We start from the raw sequence: 16,328 nt of genomic DNA, 5'->3' as shown, positions 1-16,328 counted from the left end.
TTCGCCTTGCCATCAAACCTGGGAGTCTTCATTGAGGGCGGAATTCCCCCCCGTGGCAAGCAGCGTGGCTGCACCTGTAAACGCTCTCTCTCTCTCTCTCTTTGCGGCGAGCTCCTCACGTGGCACGTACCTCCCGATGACGTAGCACACAAACAGTGCAGTATGCGCAAAGTTTTACTTCTGCCACCAATTGTAGCGTCCAGAAGAAGTGCACATCAAGTCTGACGCTCTTTTTAAACTTTTATTGAGCAAGCTATAGTAACACAGCTCAACATATCTCGTTCCTTCCACACGCACGTCTCCTCACTCCTCATTTACGCAACTCAAGAAGACAACATCTACTTCAGCAGGTCGTTACACTATATTCTTTAAACACAGCAACGTGTGTACCACAAATAAGCACACAGCTTTACCTTTACTTGTCTTGTTGAAAACACGCCATTCGTCATCAACTTTTCTCTTTTTAGCGGGCATCACTTGTCGCTGTGCGCCTTCCCTCACAGGACATACGCCCATATAACACTTTTCAAAATAAAAGCAGCACAGTTGTATTGCACGCACGACAAAGATGATTTTTTAAATTTATTTTGTAATTTGAGATTGCCGCTGCGCGCACGAGCATACGTCCACACGGAAGTAATACAAATAACGCTTTTCAAAACAAAAGCAGCACCGTTGTATTGCACACTCGAAATAGATGCTTTTTAAAATTTATTTTGTAATTTATAATTGGCCTCACGCGGGCCGGACAGGGACGTACAAAGGGCCGGATGCGGCCCGCGGGCCGCACAATGCCCAGGTCTGCTCTAAAGGGACAGTCATAACTGCGATGTGGCCTTTAATTAAAAAACGAGTCTGACTCCCCTGCTCTAGTACTCCTGTCTTCTACTGCATTTGTTGATGCTGCTATTTGAAACTTGGCCATCGAATCGACTCTAATCTGAAGCATTCTCCCCCTCTGTAGCTGCTCCAGGAGAAGTTCACGGACTTTGCGTCGGAGACGGGCAACGTGGGCCAGGAGCGAGTGACGGCCGTCAACCAGATGGTGGACGAGCTCATCGACTACGGCCACGCCGAGGCCGCCACCATTGCCGAGTGGAAGGACGGCGTCAACGAGTCCTGGGCCGACCTTCTGGAGCTGATGGAGACCCGGGCGCAGATGCTGGCCGCCTCGCACCAGCTGCACAAGTTCTTCTCCGACTGCAGAGAGGTGAGAAGGAGGATCATGAATTTGATGTGCGATGATTTTGATAGGTACGATTCATAATGCTGTTTTTCTAGGTTCTGTGCCAGATTGCGGACAAGCATCGAAGGCTACCGGAGGTCCGTGGTCGCCAGAGCAGCACGTCCAATACCAGCACGCTGCAGAGACTCCTCCAAGGCTTCGAGCAGGACATCCAGCTGCTGGTCACGCAGGTACAGCAGCTAAAAGTTCCAACATCTTCCTGGTGCCGACCTGGCGCTCCCTAAACCGTTTCCCCGTGTCCTCCATCAGGTACGGCAGCTGCAGGAGAGCGCCGCCCAGCTCAGGACGGTGTACGCGGGCGAGAAGGCGGACGCCATAGCCTGCCGCGAGCACGAGGTCATGCAGTGCTGGAAGGAGCTGCTGACGTCCTGCGAGGAGTGTCGGGTTCAGATCACCACGGAGACGGACAAGCTGAGGTTCTTCAGCCTGGTGCGGGATCAGATCATGTGGATGGACTCCATCATCTGTCAGATCGGGACGGGAGAAAAGCCGAGGTAGATGTCACTTCTTGTCCGCAATGACGTCTCTCTGGTACCTAGTGTCCATGTTTGTGTTTGTCCTCGTCGCCTGCAGGGACGTGTCGTCCGTGGAGGTGCTGATGAACTATCACCAGAGTCTGAAGAGCGAGGTGGACGCTCGCAGTCACAGCGTGGTGGAATGTATCGAGATGGGGAAGACGCTGCTGGCTGCTCGCAACCCCGCCGCCCAAGAGGTGAGATTATGGAAGTAATATTGTAGCAAAAGTATTTGCCAACGTGTAATCCAAGTTGCGTGCGTGTATACTAATTTGTGTGTCTGTATATCAATCCGAGTGTGTGTATTTAGATCCGCGTACGTGTATTTTAAATTGTCTGTTTGTCCCTAATGAGAAAGAACCCTCGATAGGCTGTCTACTTACACGTGACGTTTTGCGACACTTCTGCCGTGTACGATTTGAGCGAGGCCATCCAGATTCGTGAGCGTGTAATACAACGAGAGGACACACATGCGTGTAATACAATCTGCACGTGCGTATCTATGATCTGTGAGATTGGCTGCCTTTTTTACACGTGAGTTTTTCCCCACTTCAGTCGTGGAAGGGTTGTCTGTCTATACAGCGATTTCAGAGTGTAAAATAAGTTGTCTGTCTGTAATGCCCCCTTGTATTTCCGTATACTCACCACTAGTTGGCGCCTTGCAGCCACTGATCATGGTATTTTGCGTTGAAGTCAACAGCGATGGACCGCTCTCTAACACTTGCTCAGAGCTGCCAAGCTTCATACTTTGAGCGTGACAGACACGCAAATTAACCCTTTCTCACGCCACACGCCACACTTGACATTTCTCACGGTTAAATAACCCCATTCACTATTCTGTATTTTTTTCATAGTAATAAACTTTGGTTTTTGCAGCTTGCCGTAGTTCTGGTAACTCTGATGGATCGATTGAAATAACCAATCCCAGACCAAGCCATCAATCCACTGTGCCTACATTTAACCAACCACTGAAGACACTACGCAATTTAAACCAATTAGAAACAACGTAAGGCGTCTCTCTTTTACACACCTCAGCTGTACGTTGTTTCTGATTGGTTTAAATTGTATGGTGTCTTTCATTGTTGGTTAAATGTAGGCACACCTCAGACACGCACACGTCACGTGTAAGTAGACAGCCTATTGGGGGTTCTTTCTGATTAGGGACAGGCAGACAACTTAAACCCATGTACGTGGATCTAAAACTGGATGAGGGGCACATTATTAGGATTTTTTTTTTTCATTTAAATCCGTCAGTTGTAAATAGTCATCATAAAAGTTCAGATAAAATTCCTTTTGCTGTGAAAGTTCAATAATTTGTTGTTGGAATCAAAAATGGGAATGTGCAACAATCCCCACACCCCCTTGCAAAAAAGTAAAATGGTTCATTTCTGTCACCATCAAAGCTCACCTCATTTACTCACAACACCGATATTTTGGAACCAGTATGAGGTGCCAGAAGGAAGGTAAAAATATATAACAAATCTATTTGTGGCAGCATCGGACAAATGTATGTTTACATTTCACTTTTGCATCTTATAGCACATAACTGTGGTGCGTTCAAGGAACCTTGATTAATGTTCGAAACAGGCATCACCTAATTCAGGGGTGTCAAACTCATTTTAGCTCAAAATCTATTCCCATGTGGGCTGGACGGGTAAAATCATGGCATAATAACTTAAAAATACAACTATGACAACTTCAGGTTGTTTTCTTTGTTTTGCTTTGGCCCAAATAGAACAAGGACATTCTGAAAATGTACATATCACAAATAATCCTCTTGACAAAACACTTCAAGTTAGTAAAACATTCTGAGGAAATTAAATTGGTGCAGTATCTAAAACACCATGAAGATCACAATGAAATTAGACTTAATCTCAGTGTTTCTAGAATAGAATAGAAAGTACTTTATTGATCCCTGGGGGAAATTCAGCAAAGAGTTCTACAAACCAAATCAACTTTAACACTAGAAGTCCCAGCATTTTTCTGTCTACCTAGAAGACCCAGAGAGGGGTCATTTGGCCCGACGCTTTTCCCGAATACACTAATCACTCATTTTGTTATGGTAATGAGGCTGTTAGGGGCAGTTTGTCTAGGTAGACAGAAAAATTATACATGTGGGAAATGCCGAAAGGAGCAATGGCAGTGCCAGGATTGTGAGTGACTGCTCAAATGTATGTCAGTCACGTTTACATGGACATGGTTTTTCATTCTTTGTAAATATGCTTTTTTCTTTGTAAATTTTTTTTTTTAAACTATTTTTGGCACACAAAAATAACAATTGCTTCTGCAACAACCCTCCACACCAAAACTGGGAAAACAGTTGCTTTTTCATTCTTTGTAAATATGTTTTGTTTTGTATTTTTTTTAACAATAAATGTCAGAGTGTTGATCCCTTCATTCTGTTGATCCTTGCAAAAACACACACAACCTACCTCAGAACTAAAGCTTGAGCTGTAAGGTCCCCTCCCCCACACAGGCTCAAGTGGCCCCCTGCCGTGTGCCACTAACAGCCACATTTTCATAACAAAAGGAGTGTCCACAGGGGGGACTAGGGGTCAAATGACCCTCTTGTGTGTTTTCTAGGTAAAAGTGTCAATTGACCCTTCTCTGGGACTTCGCGTGTTAAGTCACAGCCCATCTATGATTGAACAAAAACAAGATGAAGCATAAATAAAAACACTTCTATGTATCAACTACCTCATTTGTCATTTCCATTGTTGACTTTCTTTAAATTTGCACAGAAGACAATTATTTTCACAGAACTATACCAATTGTGCAGTGTCTCCTGCAGCATTTTAAGTGAGGTTACCAATTGTTTATTTTACTACTGCACGAGGGGGAGGAGTCGAAGCCCCGCTTTACCGTGTACCTCTTGCTTAGTATACTTGCCCACACCAATATAAACTATTTGCTTGCCTAACAGAATTGCTATTGTGACATCCAATAGACACTTTTAGAACAACACTTTCTTTAATTTAAAAATGCAGCTCAATTGTATACTTAGCAAATTCATCTCGCGGGCCTAATCCGGCCCACAGGCCGCATGTATGACATCCCTGACCTAATTAATGTGATGGGCAACCTTAAATGATGAACAGGCTACATTAAATGATATGGCAGACCACATTAATTGATATGGCGAGTGATCTTAAATGATAGCCCAGCCACGTTAATTGGTGTGGCGGGTGCCCTTAGTTAACGTTGCGGGCGAACTTAAATGATAGGCGGCCCACATCAAAGGATGTAGCGGGCCACCTTTAACGATGTGACGGGCGACCCTTAAACGGTGGGTGGGCCACCTTAAATGGTGTGGCGGGCCAAATTAAACAATGTTTACACAGCTACCACAACAACGATGATAATGGACTCTGACAGAAAACAAGCACCTAAATTCAACATCGACACTACTATGTCAAAGGGACGACTAAACAAGAGGACCTAGATTCAGGATTGCATCCACCTACACTTATAGAGATTATTGAAACAACATCAAAGATTGTTGAACAAGAAAATATGGAACTAAAAAATTTCTGCAACAAAGATAACAAAAACCAGGATTTGGAAAATGATATAGATCCAGATACAAATTTTTTCTCCCACATCAGTAATAATTGTTTTTATTATACAGATGATCAATATAATAGCAACATTAAATGTGATAACAAATTGTCAATTATTCATTTTAATAGCAGAAGCTTGTATGCAAACTACAACAACATTAAGAACTTTTTGGAACACATCAACGAACCCTTCAAAGTGATTGCTGTCACAGAAACATGGATTGATGATAAAAAAGGAATAGATTTTGATCTGGAAGGATATGAACTAAACTACATCAACAGAAACAACAAAAATGGAGGAGGAGTAGCTGTGTACGTGATGAAGAACCTGAACTATGCACGTACAACACTTAAGACCTTCAGTATATCAGTATGTGGAATTAAATTATGGAATGGATTAAGCAAAGCAATCAAACAATGTACTAATATGATCCACTTCAAGAAACTCTTCAAACTTAAAGTGTTTACAAAGTACAAAGAAGAAGAATACTGAATTTACTTAATTCATCCATTCTTTCACTCTCAATATAATCTCATCATATGAAATGTAACTTACTTCACCAATTATTTTTTATTTTTTATTTTTATTGTGATTACTTATGAAGTATATTGTGAATAAATTGAGAACAGGAAGTGAACAAAAGTTTTAGCAACTGTTATGTAAAAGAAAAGGGGTAGGATTAAATAAGCTCTGCTTCTTCCTACTCCTTTTCGAACATGTTGAAAAGAGAAACTGGAAATTGTGATGTATCATGTTGTGTGCTTGCATGTTTGAAATAAACTCAAACTCAACTCAACTCAATGTGGCAGGCCAGATCTGGCCCTCGGGCCTTGAGTTCAAATTGACACCTGTGTGTTAGGCTAAGTCGTGTCTGTGATGGTGACCGTGCTGATTTGCCTGCAGGTCAAGGAGAAGCTGGACAAGGTGGTTGCTAAGCAACACGAGCTGTCTGGGAAGTGGGACAAGCACTGGGAGGTCCTGCAGCAACGTGAGGGCCCAAACCCAGACATTGGCTAACGAGTCATGCTGTGTACGATTAACCGGTTGTCTGGTGTTGTCCTTGTGGTGGTGATGTCAGTGCTGGAGGTCCATCAGTTTGCTCAGGAGGCGGTGGTGGCAGAGGCGTGGCTGACGGCGCAGGAGCCCCTGGTCAACAGCAATGAACTCGGGGCCAGCGTCGACGAAGTGGAGCAGCTGATACGACGACACGAAGCCTTCCGGAAAGCTGCCGCCACCTGGGAGGAGCGCTTCAGCTCACTGCGCCGCCTCACCACGGTATTTTTATTACACTACACAAGGACGAAGGCGACATTTACAACTGACAAATGCGTACATGTAGACTGTAAAGGTCGGGGGTTCATTGCCTTGCTTAAACGCCCACTTCAGTCGACGTCGACATACAAGGTCAACTGCTTTTTGAGAGACAAAGGTGTCACTTGTTTGACAATTGTTCCGTTTATGTTGACATGTTCAGTATTATTCAGTTCTTCATTAGTGCTAAGCAGCCAAAACATAACTACTGTCCGGTTGAAACAAACACAGACTTCCTATTCAGTGCAAAATAGGCTTAAAAATAAAAGCATGGTAGTATTAAAGGCCTACTGAAATGAAATGTTTTTATTTAAACGGGGATATCACATCCATTCTGTGTCATACTTGATAATTTCGCGATATTGCCATATTTTTGCTGAAAGGGTTTAGGATCTGTTGTGTAGGACTAGATGTTACAATCCCCTAATGCATACTTGAGACACCTATGCGACTTAGTGGGATGGTCAAGTGAGTGAAGGCATCCTCTGGGTTATCAAGTGGGCGCCCCCCATCCTCAGTGTTTCGCTGATAGGCCCACGACACCTCCAGAGGGTTCAGCAGTGAGTCCCAGCGTCCCAGGATCACTCCCTAGATGGCATCACTCACTTGAAAGCCCAGGTGGAGTCCCTTCGCTTGACCCACAGCCACTGACTCCCCTTTTCAGCGGCTTTTGAGAGGTCTTTCACTGCCTGTCGATGGGCCTTCCCTCGCACTCCCATTTCCCTGAGGAGCCTGGATGTTGAGGTGGCCACGAATCCTCTGCAGCCTACTTCCACTGGGCGTACCCTCGCTTTCCAGCCTTGTTGTTGCGCATCGGCTGCAAGCTCAGTGTACCTCAACTTCTTGCGCTCGTAGGCCTCCTCCATTGCACTCTCCCAGGGCACCGTGAGCTCTATGATGTACACGAGCCTGAGCGAAGCTGACCACAGAACAAGATCTGGCCGCAGGTTGGTGGACGCAATCTCAACTGGGAAGCAGAGTCTCTGGCCCAGGTCTGCCAGCAGTCTCCAGTCCCGTGCCCCGCCTAGCTGTCCAGTGTCTGGTCTTGTGGGGGTGAGGTTGGCTTGACCCTCGCCCTCCCGGACAAATGTTGTTGCTTGCCAACGGGATGACGAAGGAGGAAGGGCATTGACACTTGTCCGTCGACTTTCCAGCACTGCTGCAAGACACTTTAGCACCTGGTTGTGCCGCCAGGTGTAACGGCCTTGGGTGAGGCTGGTCTTGCAGCCCACCAGGATGTGCTTCAGTGTTGCTGGACTCGGACACAGAGGGCATGTGGGGTCTTCACCATACCACTGGCTGAGGTTTTTTGGAGAAGGCAGGACATCGTAGGCAGCCCTGATGGTAAAGCTTGCCCTGAATGCCTCCATCTCCCACAGCTCTTTCCAGGAGATCTTCCTCTTCTCTACTCCTTCCCATGTCATCCACTGCCCTTGTTTTGCCTGCGCCACAGCTTGTGCGCACCTTCTTGCTTCCTCTTCCCGACGTATCTCCTGGACCACCAGCTTGCGTCTCTGAGATGGAGTGGCCTTGCTCCAGGCTGGTGTATTGGCCCCAAGGCCAAGACCACTCCTCCCCTGCAGTACTCGGCCCACAATGTCTCTGTGCCTGAGTGCTGCTTTAGCCTGCTCAGTTGCAGCCAGTGGGGTCCACTTCCTCCCAGTAGCCAGAATGGGGGCAGCTTGGGCTACAAATGGATCACTCGAATCCAGTAGCATCATCTCCAGTCTGACTTTGGCGCACTTGAACTCCTCTGAGAGACTGGAAATGGGCAGTTCTAACATTCCTTTGCCGTAGAGTCCAATACTGCTGAGGCACCTGGGAAGGCCAAGCCACTTCCTTGCATATGAGCTAACCAGTCTCTCCAGCTTTTCCACCTTAGAGAGCGGGACTTCATAGAGGGTTAGTGGCCACAATAGGCGTGGAAGTAGTCCACACTGCATGCACCAGAGCTTCAGCTTGCCAGGAAGCAGGGTTCTGTCGATGTTCTCCAGGCCGCTGGCTACCTCCTTCCTGAGCTGATCTACCTGCTCTTTGTCTTTGAGGGAGGCATCATACCAACGACCTAGGGACTTCACAGGCTTCTCGGAGACTGTTGGAATAGGTTCCTCACCAATGTGAAAGCGGTGGTGTGACAGTTTCCCCTTGTCAATAGAGATGCTTCTGGACTTGCTTGGCTTGATCTTCATGCGAGCCAGCTCGATGTTTTCTTGGAGCTTTCTCAGAAGCCGTACAGTGCAAGCCTTGGTTGTGGTGAGTGTTGTGAGGTCATCCATGTAGGCTCTGACAGGCGGCAGCCTCAGGCCAGGTCTTATTAGCTGTCCCCCAACCACCCATCGCGATGCCCGGATGATCACCTCCATGGCCATGGTGAAGGCCAGCGGGGAGATGGTGCAGCCGGCCATGATTCCCACCTCCAGGTGTTGCCATGCTGTGGTGTACTCGGCAGTTGTCACGCATAGCTGGACGTCCTGGAAGTAGGCCTTGACAAGGGTTGTGAGAGCTGCTGGGACCCTGAAGTAGTCGAAAGCTGTCCACAGGAGGTTGTGAGGGACTGAGCCAAAGGCATTGGCGAGATCCAGGAAAACCACATAAAGGTCTGTTCTCTCCTTCTTGGCAACCTGGATCTGATGCCAGATGACACTTGTATGTTCCATGCAACCGGGGAAGCCTGAGATGCCTGCTTTCTGGATTGATGTGTCAATCAGGTTGTTTCTTTGCAGATATCCTGCCAGCCTATGAGCAACCACGCTGAAGAATATTTTTCCCTCGACATTTAGAAGGCTGATCTGGCGGAATTGGCCGATTTCTGATGAGTCCTTTTCCTTGGGGATAAGGATTCCACCGGCTCTTCGCCAGGAAGTTGGTATCTCCTTCTTTTGCCACACGACTCTCATCAGCTTCCAGAGGAAGCGCAGGACATCTGGTGCGTTTTTGTAGAGCCTGTATGGAACTCCGTTGGGACCTGGAGCTGATGCGGCCCTTGCTCTACGCACGGTTTTGTCTACTTCACTCCATCTGGGTAGGCTGATGTCTAGATCGTGCTCTGGTGGATTGACTGGTGGCATGTCAGGTGGGAGTGTAACCTCTTCATGGTGTCGGTCGTCTGTGCTGGATTTTTGCAGATGTTCTTCCAGGTTGGCCTTTGACACTGAGAGACTTCCAGACTTCTCCTTTGTGAACAGACTCTTCACAAATTTGAAGGGGTCTTTGTAGAAGCGTGTTCTTGTTTGCTCCTTCCTTCTGCGCTTCCTCAGAAGGTTTTCCGCTCTCCTCAGTGTTGCAAGTCTACTCTGGATCTCTCCCTGCAGCAGGTTTATGCCCTCCTTCTCCTCCTCTGTGGCCTTCCTCCATTGCTTCTTCAGCTGTCTCCTCTCCTTGACTAGGCGGTCTATTTCTGTCTGTCTTCTGGACTTAGTGGGGATTGATGGAGCAGATCGTTTTCCTTCGACCACTCCAAACCGTTCCACTCCATAGGCATAGATTAGATCCCCCATTCTCTCCAACTTCTTCATGGCGGTGCCTCTGATCCCTTCTATGATGTTGCAGAGATCAGTGTTGACCTCCTTCCACAGTGTCCCGTCGCAGGATTTTGGCCACTTGACAAATGGCCTTCGCCCCCGGATCTTCTTTTCCGTTGCAGGTCGTAGTGGGTTGGGTTCAGGTTGTTCTCCCGTGCCTAGTTCTGCCTCCTCAGGGACAGGGGTGTTGATGTCCTGCAGACTGTGGGGTTTGTCCTGCTGCTGAACTTCAGTCGACTGACTCGACCTGCTTCTCAGAAAGTAGCTGTCGATGCGAGTTCCCTGTTGACCCTTCTTTAGGCACCCTTTCTTGCCTTGGTGTATTTTCAGGCCTTGGGTGGAAGTAACCTTTGTCCAACCACATACGCAGCTCTGAAGCTTGTGTCCTGCTGTGGCTGTTGGAGCCTCAGGTATGCTGATCATCAAACTCGTAGTCTGTTCCGTTCCTGTGTTCGTTACCGGGTGTTCTGCCGATGAGCCATCTTCCGCCCCCGCTCTCGCTGACTCAGGGGGTATTTTCTTCTTAGAACTTTTCGTAGCCATGTTTGGGTGGAACCCATACACCGTTCGTGCTGGATCCTGCCACCACGGGTAGCTAGCCCATGGCAGCCCCGTTGGGGTCTATTCCCTCCTGCCAGCTGTCTTTCCATGCCGTCGCAAGGTCTTTCCCTTGTTGTCAGCTGCCCTTTCACAGCAGTCACTGGTTCACCAGATGATCAGATCTGTTGTGTAGGACTAGATGTTACAATCCCCTAATGCATACTTGAGACACCTATGCGACTTAGTGGGATGGTCAAGTGAGTGAAGGCATCCTCTGGGTTATCAAGTGGGCGCCCCCCATCCTCAGTGTTTCGCTGATAGGCCCACGACACCTCCAGAGGGTTCAGCAGTGAGTCCCAGCGTCCCAGGATCACTCCCTAGATGGCATCACTCACTTGAAAGCCCAGGTGGAGTCCCTTCGCTTGACCCACAGCCACTGACTCCCCTTTTCAGCGGCTTTTGAGAGGTCTTTCACTGCCTGTCGATGGGCCTTCCCTCGCACTCCCATTTCCCTGAGGAGCCTGGATGTTGAGGTGGCCACGAATCCTCTGCAGCCTACTTCCACTGGGCGTACCCTCGCTTTCCAGCCTTGTTGTTGCGCATCGGCTGCAAGCTCAGTGTACCTCAACTTCTTGCGCTCGTAGGCCTCCTCCATTGCACTCTCCCAGGGCACCGTGAGCTCTATGATGTACACGAGCCTGAGCGAAGCTGACCACAGAACAAGATCTGGCCGCAGGTTGGTGGACGCAATCTCAACTGGGAAGCAGAGTCTCTGGCCCAGGTCTGCCAGCAGTCTCCAGTCCCGTGCCCCGCCTAGCTGTCCAGTGTCTGGTCTTGTGGGGGTGAGGTTGGCTTGACCCTCGCCCTCCCGGACAAATGTTGTTGCTTGCCAACGGGATGACGAAGGAGGAAGGGCATTGACACTTGTCCGTCGACTTTCCAGCACTGCTGCAAGACACTTTAGCACCTGGTTGTGCCGCCAGGTGTAACGGCCTTGGGTGAGGCTGGTCTTGCAGCCCACCAGGATGTGCTTCAGTGTTGCTGGACTCGGACACAGAGGGCATGTGGGGTCTTCACCATACCACTGGCTGAGGTTTTTTGGAGAAGGCAGGACATCGTAGGCAGCCCTGATGGTAAAGCTTGCCCTGAATGCCTCCATCTCCCACAGCTCTTTCCAGGAGATCTTCCTCTTCTCTACTCCTTCCCATGTCATCCACTGCCCTTGTTTTGCCTGCGCCACAGCTTGTGCGCACCTTCTTGCTTCCTCTTCCCGACGTATCTCCTGGACCACCAGCTTGCGTCTCTGAGATGGAGTGGCCTTGCTCCAGGCTGGTGTATTGGCCCCAAGGCCAAGACCACTCCTCCCCTGCAGTACTCGGCCCACAATGTCTCTGTGCCTGAGTGCTGCTTTAGCCTGCTCAGTTGCAGCCAGTGGGGTCCACTTCCTCCCAGTAGCCAGAATGGGGGCAGCTTGGGCTACAAATGGATCACTCGAATCCAGTAGCATCATCTCCAGTCTGACTTTGGCGCACTTGAACTCTAGTAGACAACATCGACGATAAAGTTCGCAACTTTTGGTCGCTGATAAAAAAAGCCTTGCCTGTACCGGAAGTAGCGTGACGTCGCAGGTTGAAAGGCTCCTCACATTTCCCCATTGTTTACACCAGCAGCGAGAGCGATTCGGACCGAGAAAGCGACGATTACCCCATTAATTTGAGCCAGGATGAAAGATTTGTGGATGACGAATGTGAGAGTGAAGGACTAGAGTGCAGTTCAGGACGCATCTTTTTTCGCTCTGACCGTAACTTAGGTACAAGGGCTCATTGGATTCCACACTCTCTCCTTTTTCTATTGTGGATCACGGATTTGTATTTTAAACCACTTCGGATACTATATCCTCTTGAAAATGAGAGTCGAGAACGCGAAATGGACATTCACAGTGACTTTTATCTCCACGACAATACATCGGCGAAGCACTTTAGCTACGGAGCTAACGTGATAGCTTCGGGCTTAACTGCAGATGGAAACAAAATAAATAAACCCCTGACTGGAAGGATAGACAGAAAATCAACAATACTATTAAACCATGGACCTGTAAATACACGGTTAATGCTTTCCAGCCTGGCGGAGCTTAACAATGCTGTTGCTAACGACGCCATTGAAGCTAACTTAGCAACGGGACCTCACAGAGCTATGCTAAAAACATTAGCTATCCACCTACGCCAGCCAGCCCTCATCTGCTCATCAACACCCGTGCTCACCTGCGTTCCAGCGATCGACGGCGCGACGAAGGACTTCACCCGATCATCCGTGCGGTCGGCGGCTAGCGTCAGATAGCCCGTCTGCTATCCAAGTCAAAGTCCTCCTGGTTGTGTTGCTGCAGCCAGCCGCTAATACACCGATCCCACCTACAACTTTCTTCTTTGCAGTCTTCATTGTTCATTAAACAAATTGCAAAAGATTCACCAACACAGATGTCCAGAATACTGTGGAATTATGAGAGGAAAACAGAGCTTTTTGTATTGGATTCAATGGTGTACCAATACTTCCGGTTCAACGATTGACATCACGCGCATACGTCATCATACATAGACGTTTTCAACCGGAAGTTTAGCGGGAAATTTAAAATTGCACTTTATAAGTTAACCCGGCCGTATTGGCATGTGTTGCAATGTAAAGATTTTATCATTGATATATAAACTATCAGAATGTGTGGTCGGTAGTAGTGGGTTTCAGTAGGCCTTTAACCTACACTTAATTATTTATTTTCCATGGTTAGCATGTGTATAAAAGTTTTATTGTCATTGTAGTACAAATAAGAATACTTGTTCTTGCCGTGTACAAAACAGCACTTTGTACCTTACAGCTGGGGTGTCCAAACTTTTTCCACCGAGGGCTGCATACTGGAAAAAAAAAAGAATGCTGGAGGCCACTTTGGCACATTTTGTGCATTAAAGATGCTAAAACCAATTCAATGTACATCACTATATGCTAAGCTATTTGAAAAAGAAACATCAATATCTTAGCTTTTGTGTTTTAGGTGACAAAACAAATACAGGGGAACCTCGATTTACAAATGTAATTGGTTCTTAAACATGGTTTGTAAATCGGAAAGTTTGTATAGTGAAGCAGAGTTCCCCGTAAGAAAATATGTGAAGATGAATAATTGGTTCTAGCCTCGACAAAAGTCCAGGCTGGTTTGTTGGCTTTTCTGGACCCATATTGAGTAAGTCAATTAGACAAAACTTGGTGAATTGGGGAGAAAAGAAACACACGCTAAGACGTGGCCTCTCCAAAATGGCTGCACAGGAAGTGACATCCCTAAGCGGCACACAAAATGAATGACTGAAGCGTTCGTACACAGAGGCATATTTGGCTCAATGTAAAAGTTTGCAAATAGAGAGGTTTCATAAATCGAGGTTTCACGGTAGTTGGTCGTGTTATATCTAATATACCTCATTCATAATGAATTAATTAAATTTTCAGAACATGTCGGCGGCCAATAAAAATTAGCTGTGGGCGTAAAATGTCCCCCGGGCCACACTTTGGACACCCATGCCATACAGCAAGACACTGCAATGCCACCAGTGCGGCTCAATAACGCCGCCTCCTGCAGGCCAACGCCTGCATCACAGCTCAGAAACACACAACACTGTACTCCCGTAACTACAATATCATATGAAAACAAGAATCCAGATAAAAATATTCACAAATGGAAATAATTAGTTTTTTCCTCTTCTTCAAGTGAATGTAAGTTTGTTGCTGTAAATAAAACTAGTTTTACTTTTTGGTGTAAATACAAGTAGTTTGGTAGTGTAAATAAAAGTTGTTTTTTGGTTTAGATGAAAGTAGTTTGGTGTTGTAAATAAAAGTAGTTTGTTGGTATAAATATAATACTTTATTGGTGTAAATACAAGTACTTTGTTGGAATAAATACAATTGCTTTGTTGGTTTGAATAAAAATAGTTTCTTGGAGTCAATTAAAGTAGATTGTTTAATGTAAATAAAAGATAAATCGTTTGTATGTGTGAATAAAAGTAGTTTGTTGGTGTAAATACCAGTAGTTTGTTGGTATATATATATATAGTAATTTGTTGGTGTTAATAAAAGTAGTTTCTTGATGTAAATAAAAGTATTTTCTGGAAAATATAAAAAAAATGTTGTTGTTATAAATAAAAATAGTTTGAAGTAAATTAAAGTAGGTTGTTGGTGTAAATAAAAGTACTTTGTTGGAGTAAATACAAGTAGTTTTGTGGCATGAATAAAAGTAGTTTGTTGGTGTAAATAAAAGTAGTTTGTTGGTGACATTTAAAGTAATTTGTTGGTGTAAATAAAAGTAATTTGTTTGTGAAAATAAAATTAGTTTTTTTGTGTCAAAAGTAGTTTCTTAGTGAAAATAAAAGTAGTTTTGTGTTGTAAAAAAAGTAGTTTCTTGGTGTAAATACAATGTAAGCGATGTTTAGTTTCAGTTTCCGTCTCTGCTATGTCAGCGTCGTGATTAGCGAGTTCTGCTCAACTAATTGTCATCCTAAAATGCGAGATGTTGTTGAAGTCGATGATCTTTTGGTGGCGTGTGCAGGTGGAGAAGCTGAAGACGGAGCAAAGCAAACAACCCGCGACACCTTTACTGGGTCGTAAAGTCTTCCTGGACCCCCTTGACGCCTCCCCCGCTCCTTCCACCCTCCCCCGCCTCCCGCTCTCCCCCGTCATGAGACAGACCATCTATGAACAGAACGAGGCCAGCACTCCACCATCACCCTCGCCGGCCTCCCCCTCGCCGGCCACCCCCACGCCGTCCCCCTCGGCCGCGGCCCGCCGCCTGGGTTCCACGGTGGCCGGCTACGTGCCTGTGACGAACGGCAGCATTTACCGCCATGGCCCGGAAGCGCCTCATGGGGGCGTGGTAGGCGTGGGGCTCCGCCAACCTGCTCCTTCTTCCATTTTATCCGTCGCCACGGCAGCCATGCTTGTCTCCGCCAATCAGGCGCGAGAAAGCACCAGCAAGGTTCTTCTTCATCCGGCTGCAGAGGTGGATGCAAAACTGTCTCCGTATCTACGGCGACCGAAAATCCAACACCTGGGTGACGCGGTGACGCCGCTGGTAGTGGCCAGCAGGCTGGAGAAGGCCAGGGAGAAAGGCCGGGAGATGATGACGGAGAGACCCGAGGTGGCCGTCATGGCCGAGGTGGTTCTGCAGGACCCAAACCGGGACAGGCTCCATAGCGACCCCGCCAGAGGGTCCCGTCCCTCCAGGACTAACCCCGAGCCGCAGGTGCAGACTCATAGGGAACATAGGTTGGAACGCCAGCTGTCCAGCGAGCAGCTGATCCAGGCCCGCAGGGACGAGCTTCCTCAGGAGGTGTGGCGGGAACACGCCGAGCGGCGGGAGAGGCGGACTCTGGAGAGACAAACGTCCAGCGAGCAGGAAGGCCACGGGAGCCTCGATGGACGCAGGAGGGACCGACAGCGGCTGGAGAGGCAGGAGTCCAGCGAGCACGACACCGGGAAGGAACATTCCGACCGACGCTCAGGGGGAGGGTGAGATGTTGAAGACGTTTTGAATGTCGCTGACGCTTCTTTAAAGTGCACCGAGCGGTAAATAACAGTAGTTTGTTGGTGTAAATAACAGTAGTT

General features: G+C 47.4%; 1 protein-coding gene across 6 annotated transcripts in view; it reads left to right on the top strand.

Moving 5' to 3' along the window:
* The window catches only part of LOC133658508 (spectrin beta chain, non-erythrocytic 4-like), a 139,198-nt gene that overhangs the window by 106,377 nt on the left and 16,493 nt on the right, over window positions 1–16,328 (top strand). For all 6 annotated transcript variants that reach the window (XM_062060624.1, XM_062060626.1, XM_062060623.1 and 3 more), the window contains 7 exons: window positions 965–1,210; window positions 1,282–1,416; window positions 1,496–1,740; window positions 1,820–1,958; window positions 6,226–6,310; window positions 6,401–6,597; window positions 15,274–16,232. In XM_062060624.1, the coding sequence (XP_061916608.1) occupies window positions 965–1,210; window positions 1,282–1,416; window positions 1,496–1,740; window positions 1,820–1,958; window positions 6,226–6,310; window positions 6,401–6,597; window positions 15,274–16,232 (2,006 nt within the window). The remainder of the gene's footprint in view (window positions 1–964; window positions 1,211–1,281; window positions 1,417–1,495; window positions 1,741–1,819; window positions 1,959–6,225; window positions 6,311–6,400; window positions 6,598–15,273; window positions 16,233–16,328) is intronic.

The sequence above is a fragment of the Entelurus aequoreus genome, linkage group LG10, assembly GCF_033978785.1.
Source record: "Entelurus aequoreus isolate RoL-2023_Sb linkage group LG10, RoL_Eaeq_v1.1, whole genome shotgun sequence".
In the NCBI taxonomy this organism is placed as follows: Eukaryota; Metazoa; Chordata; class Actinopteri; order Syngnathiformes; family Syngnathidae; genus Entelurus; species Entelurus aequoreus.
The sequence above is the reverse complement of the archived record's forward strand: the minus strand, read 5'-3'. Positions and strand labels throughout refer to the sequence as shown.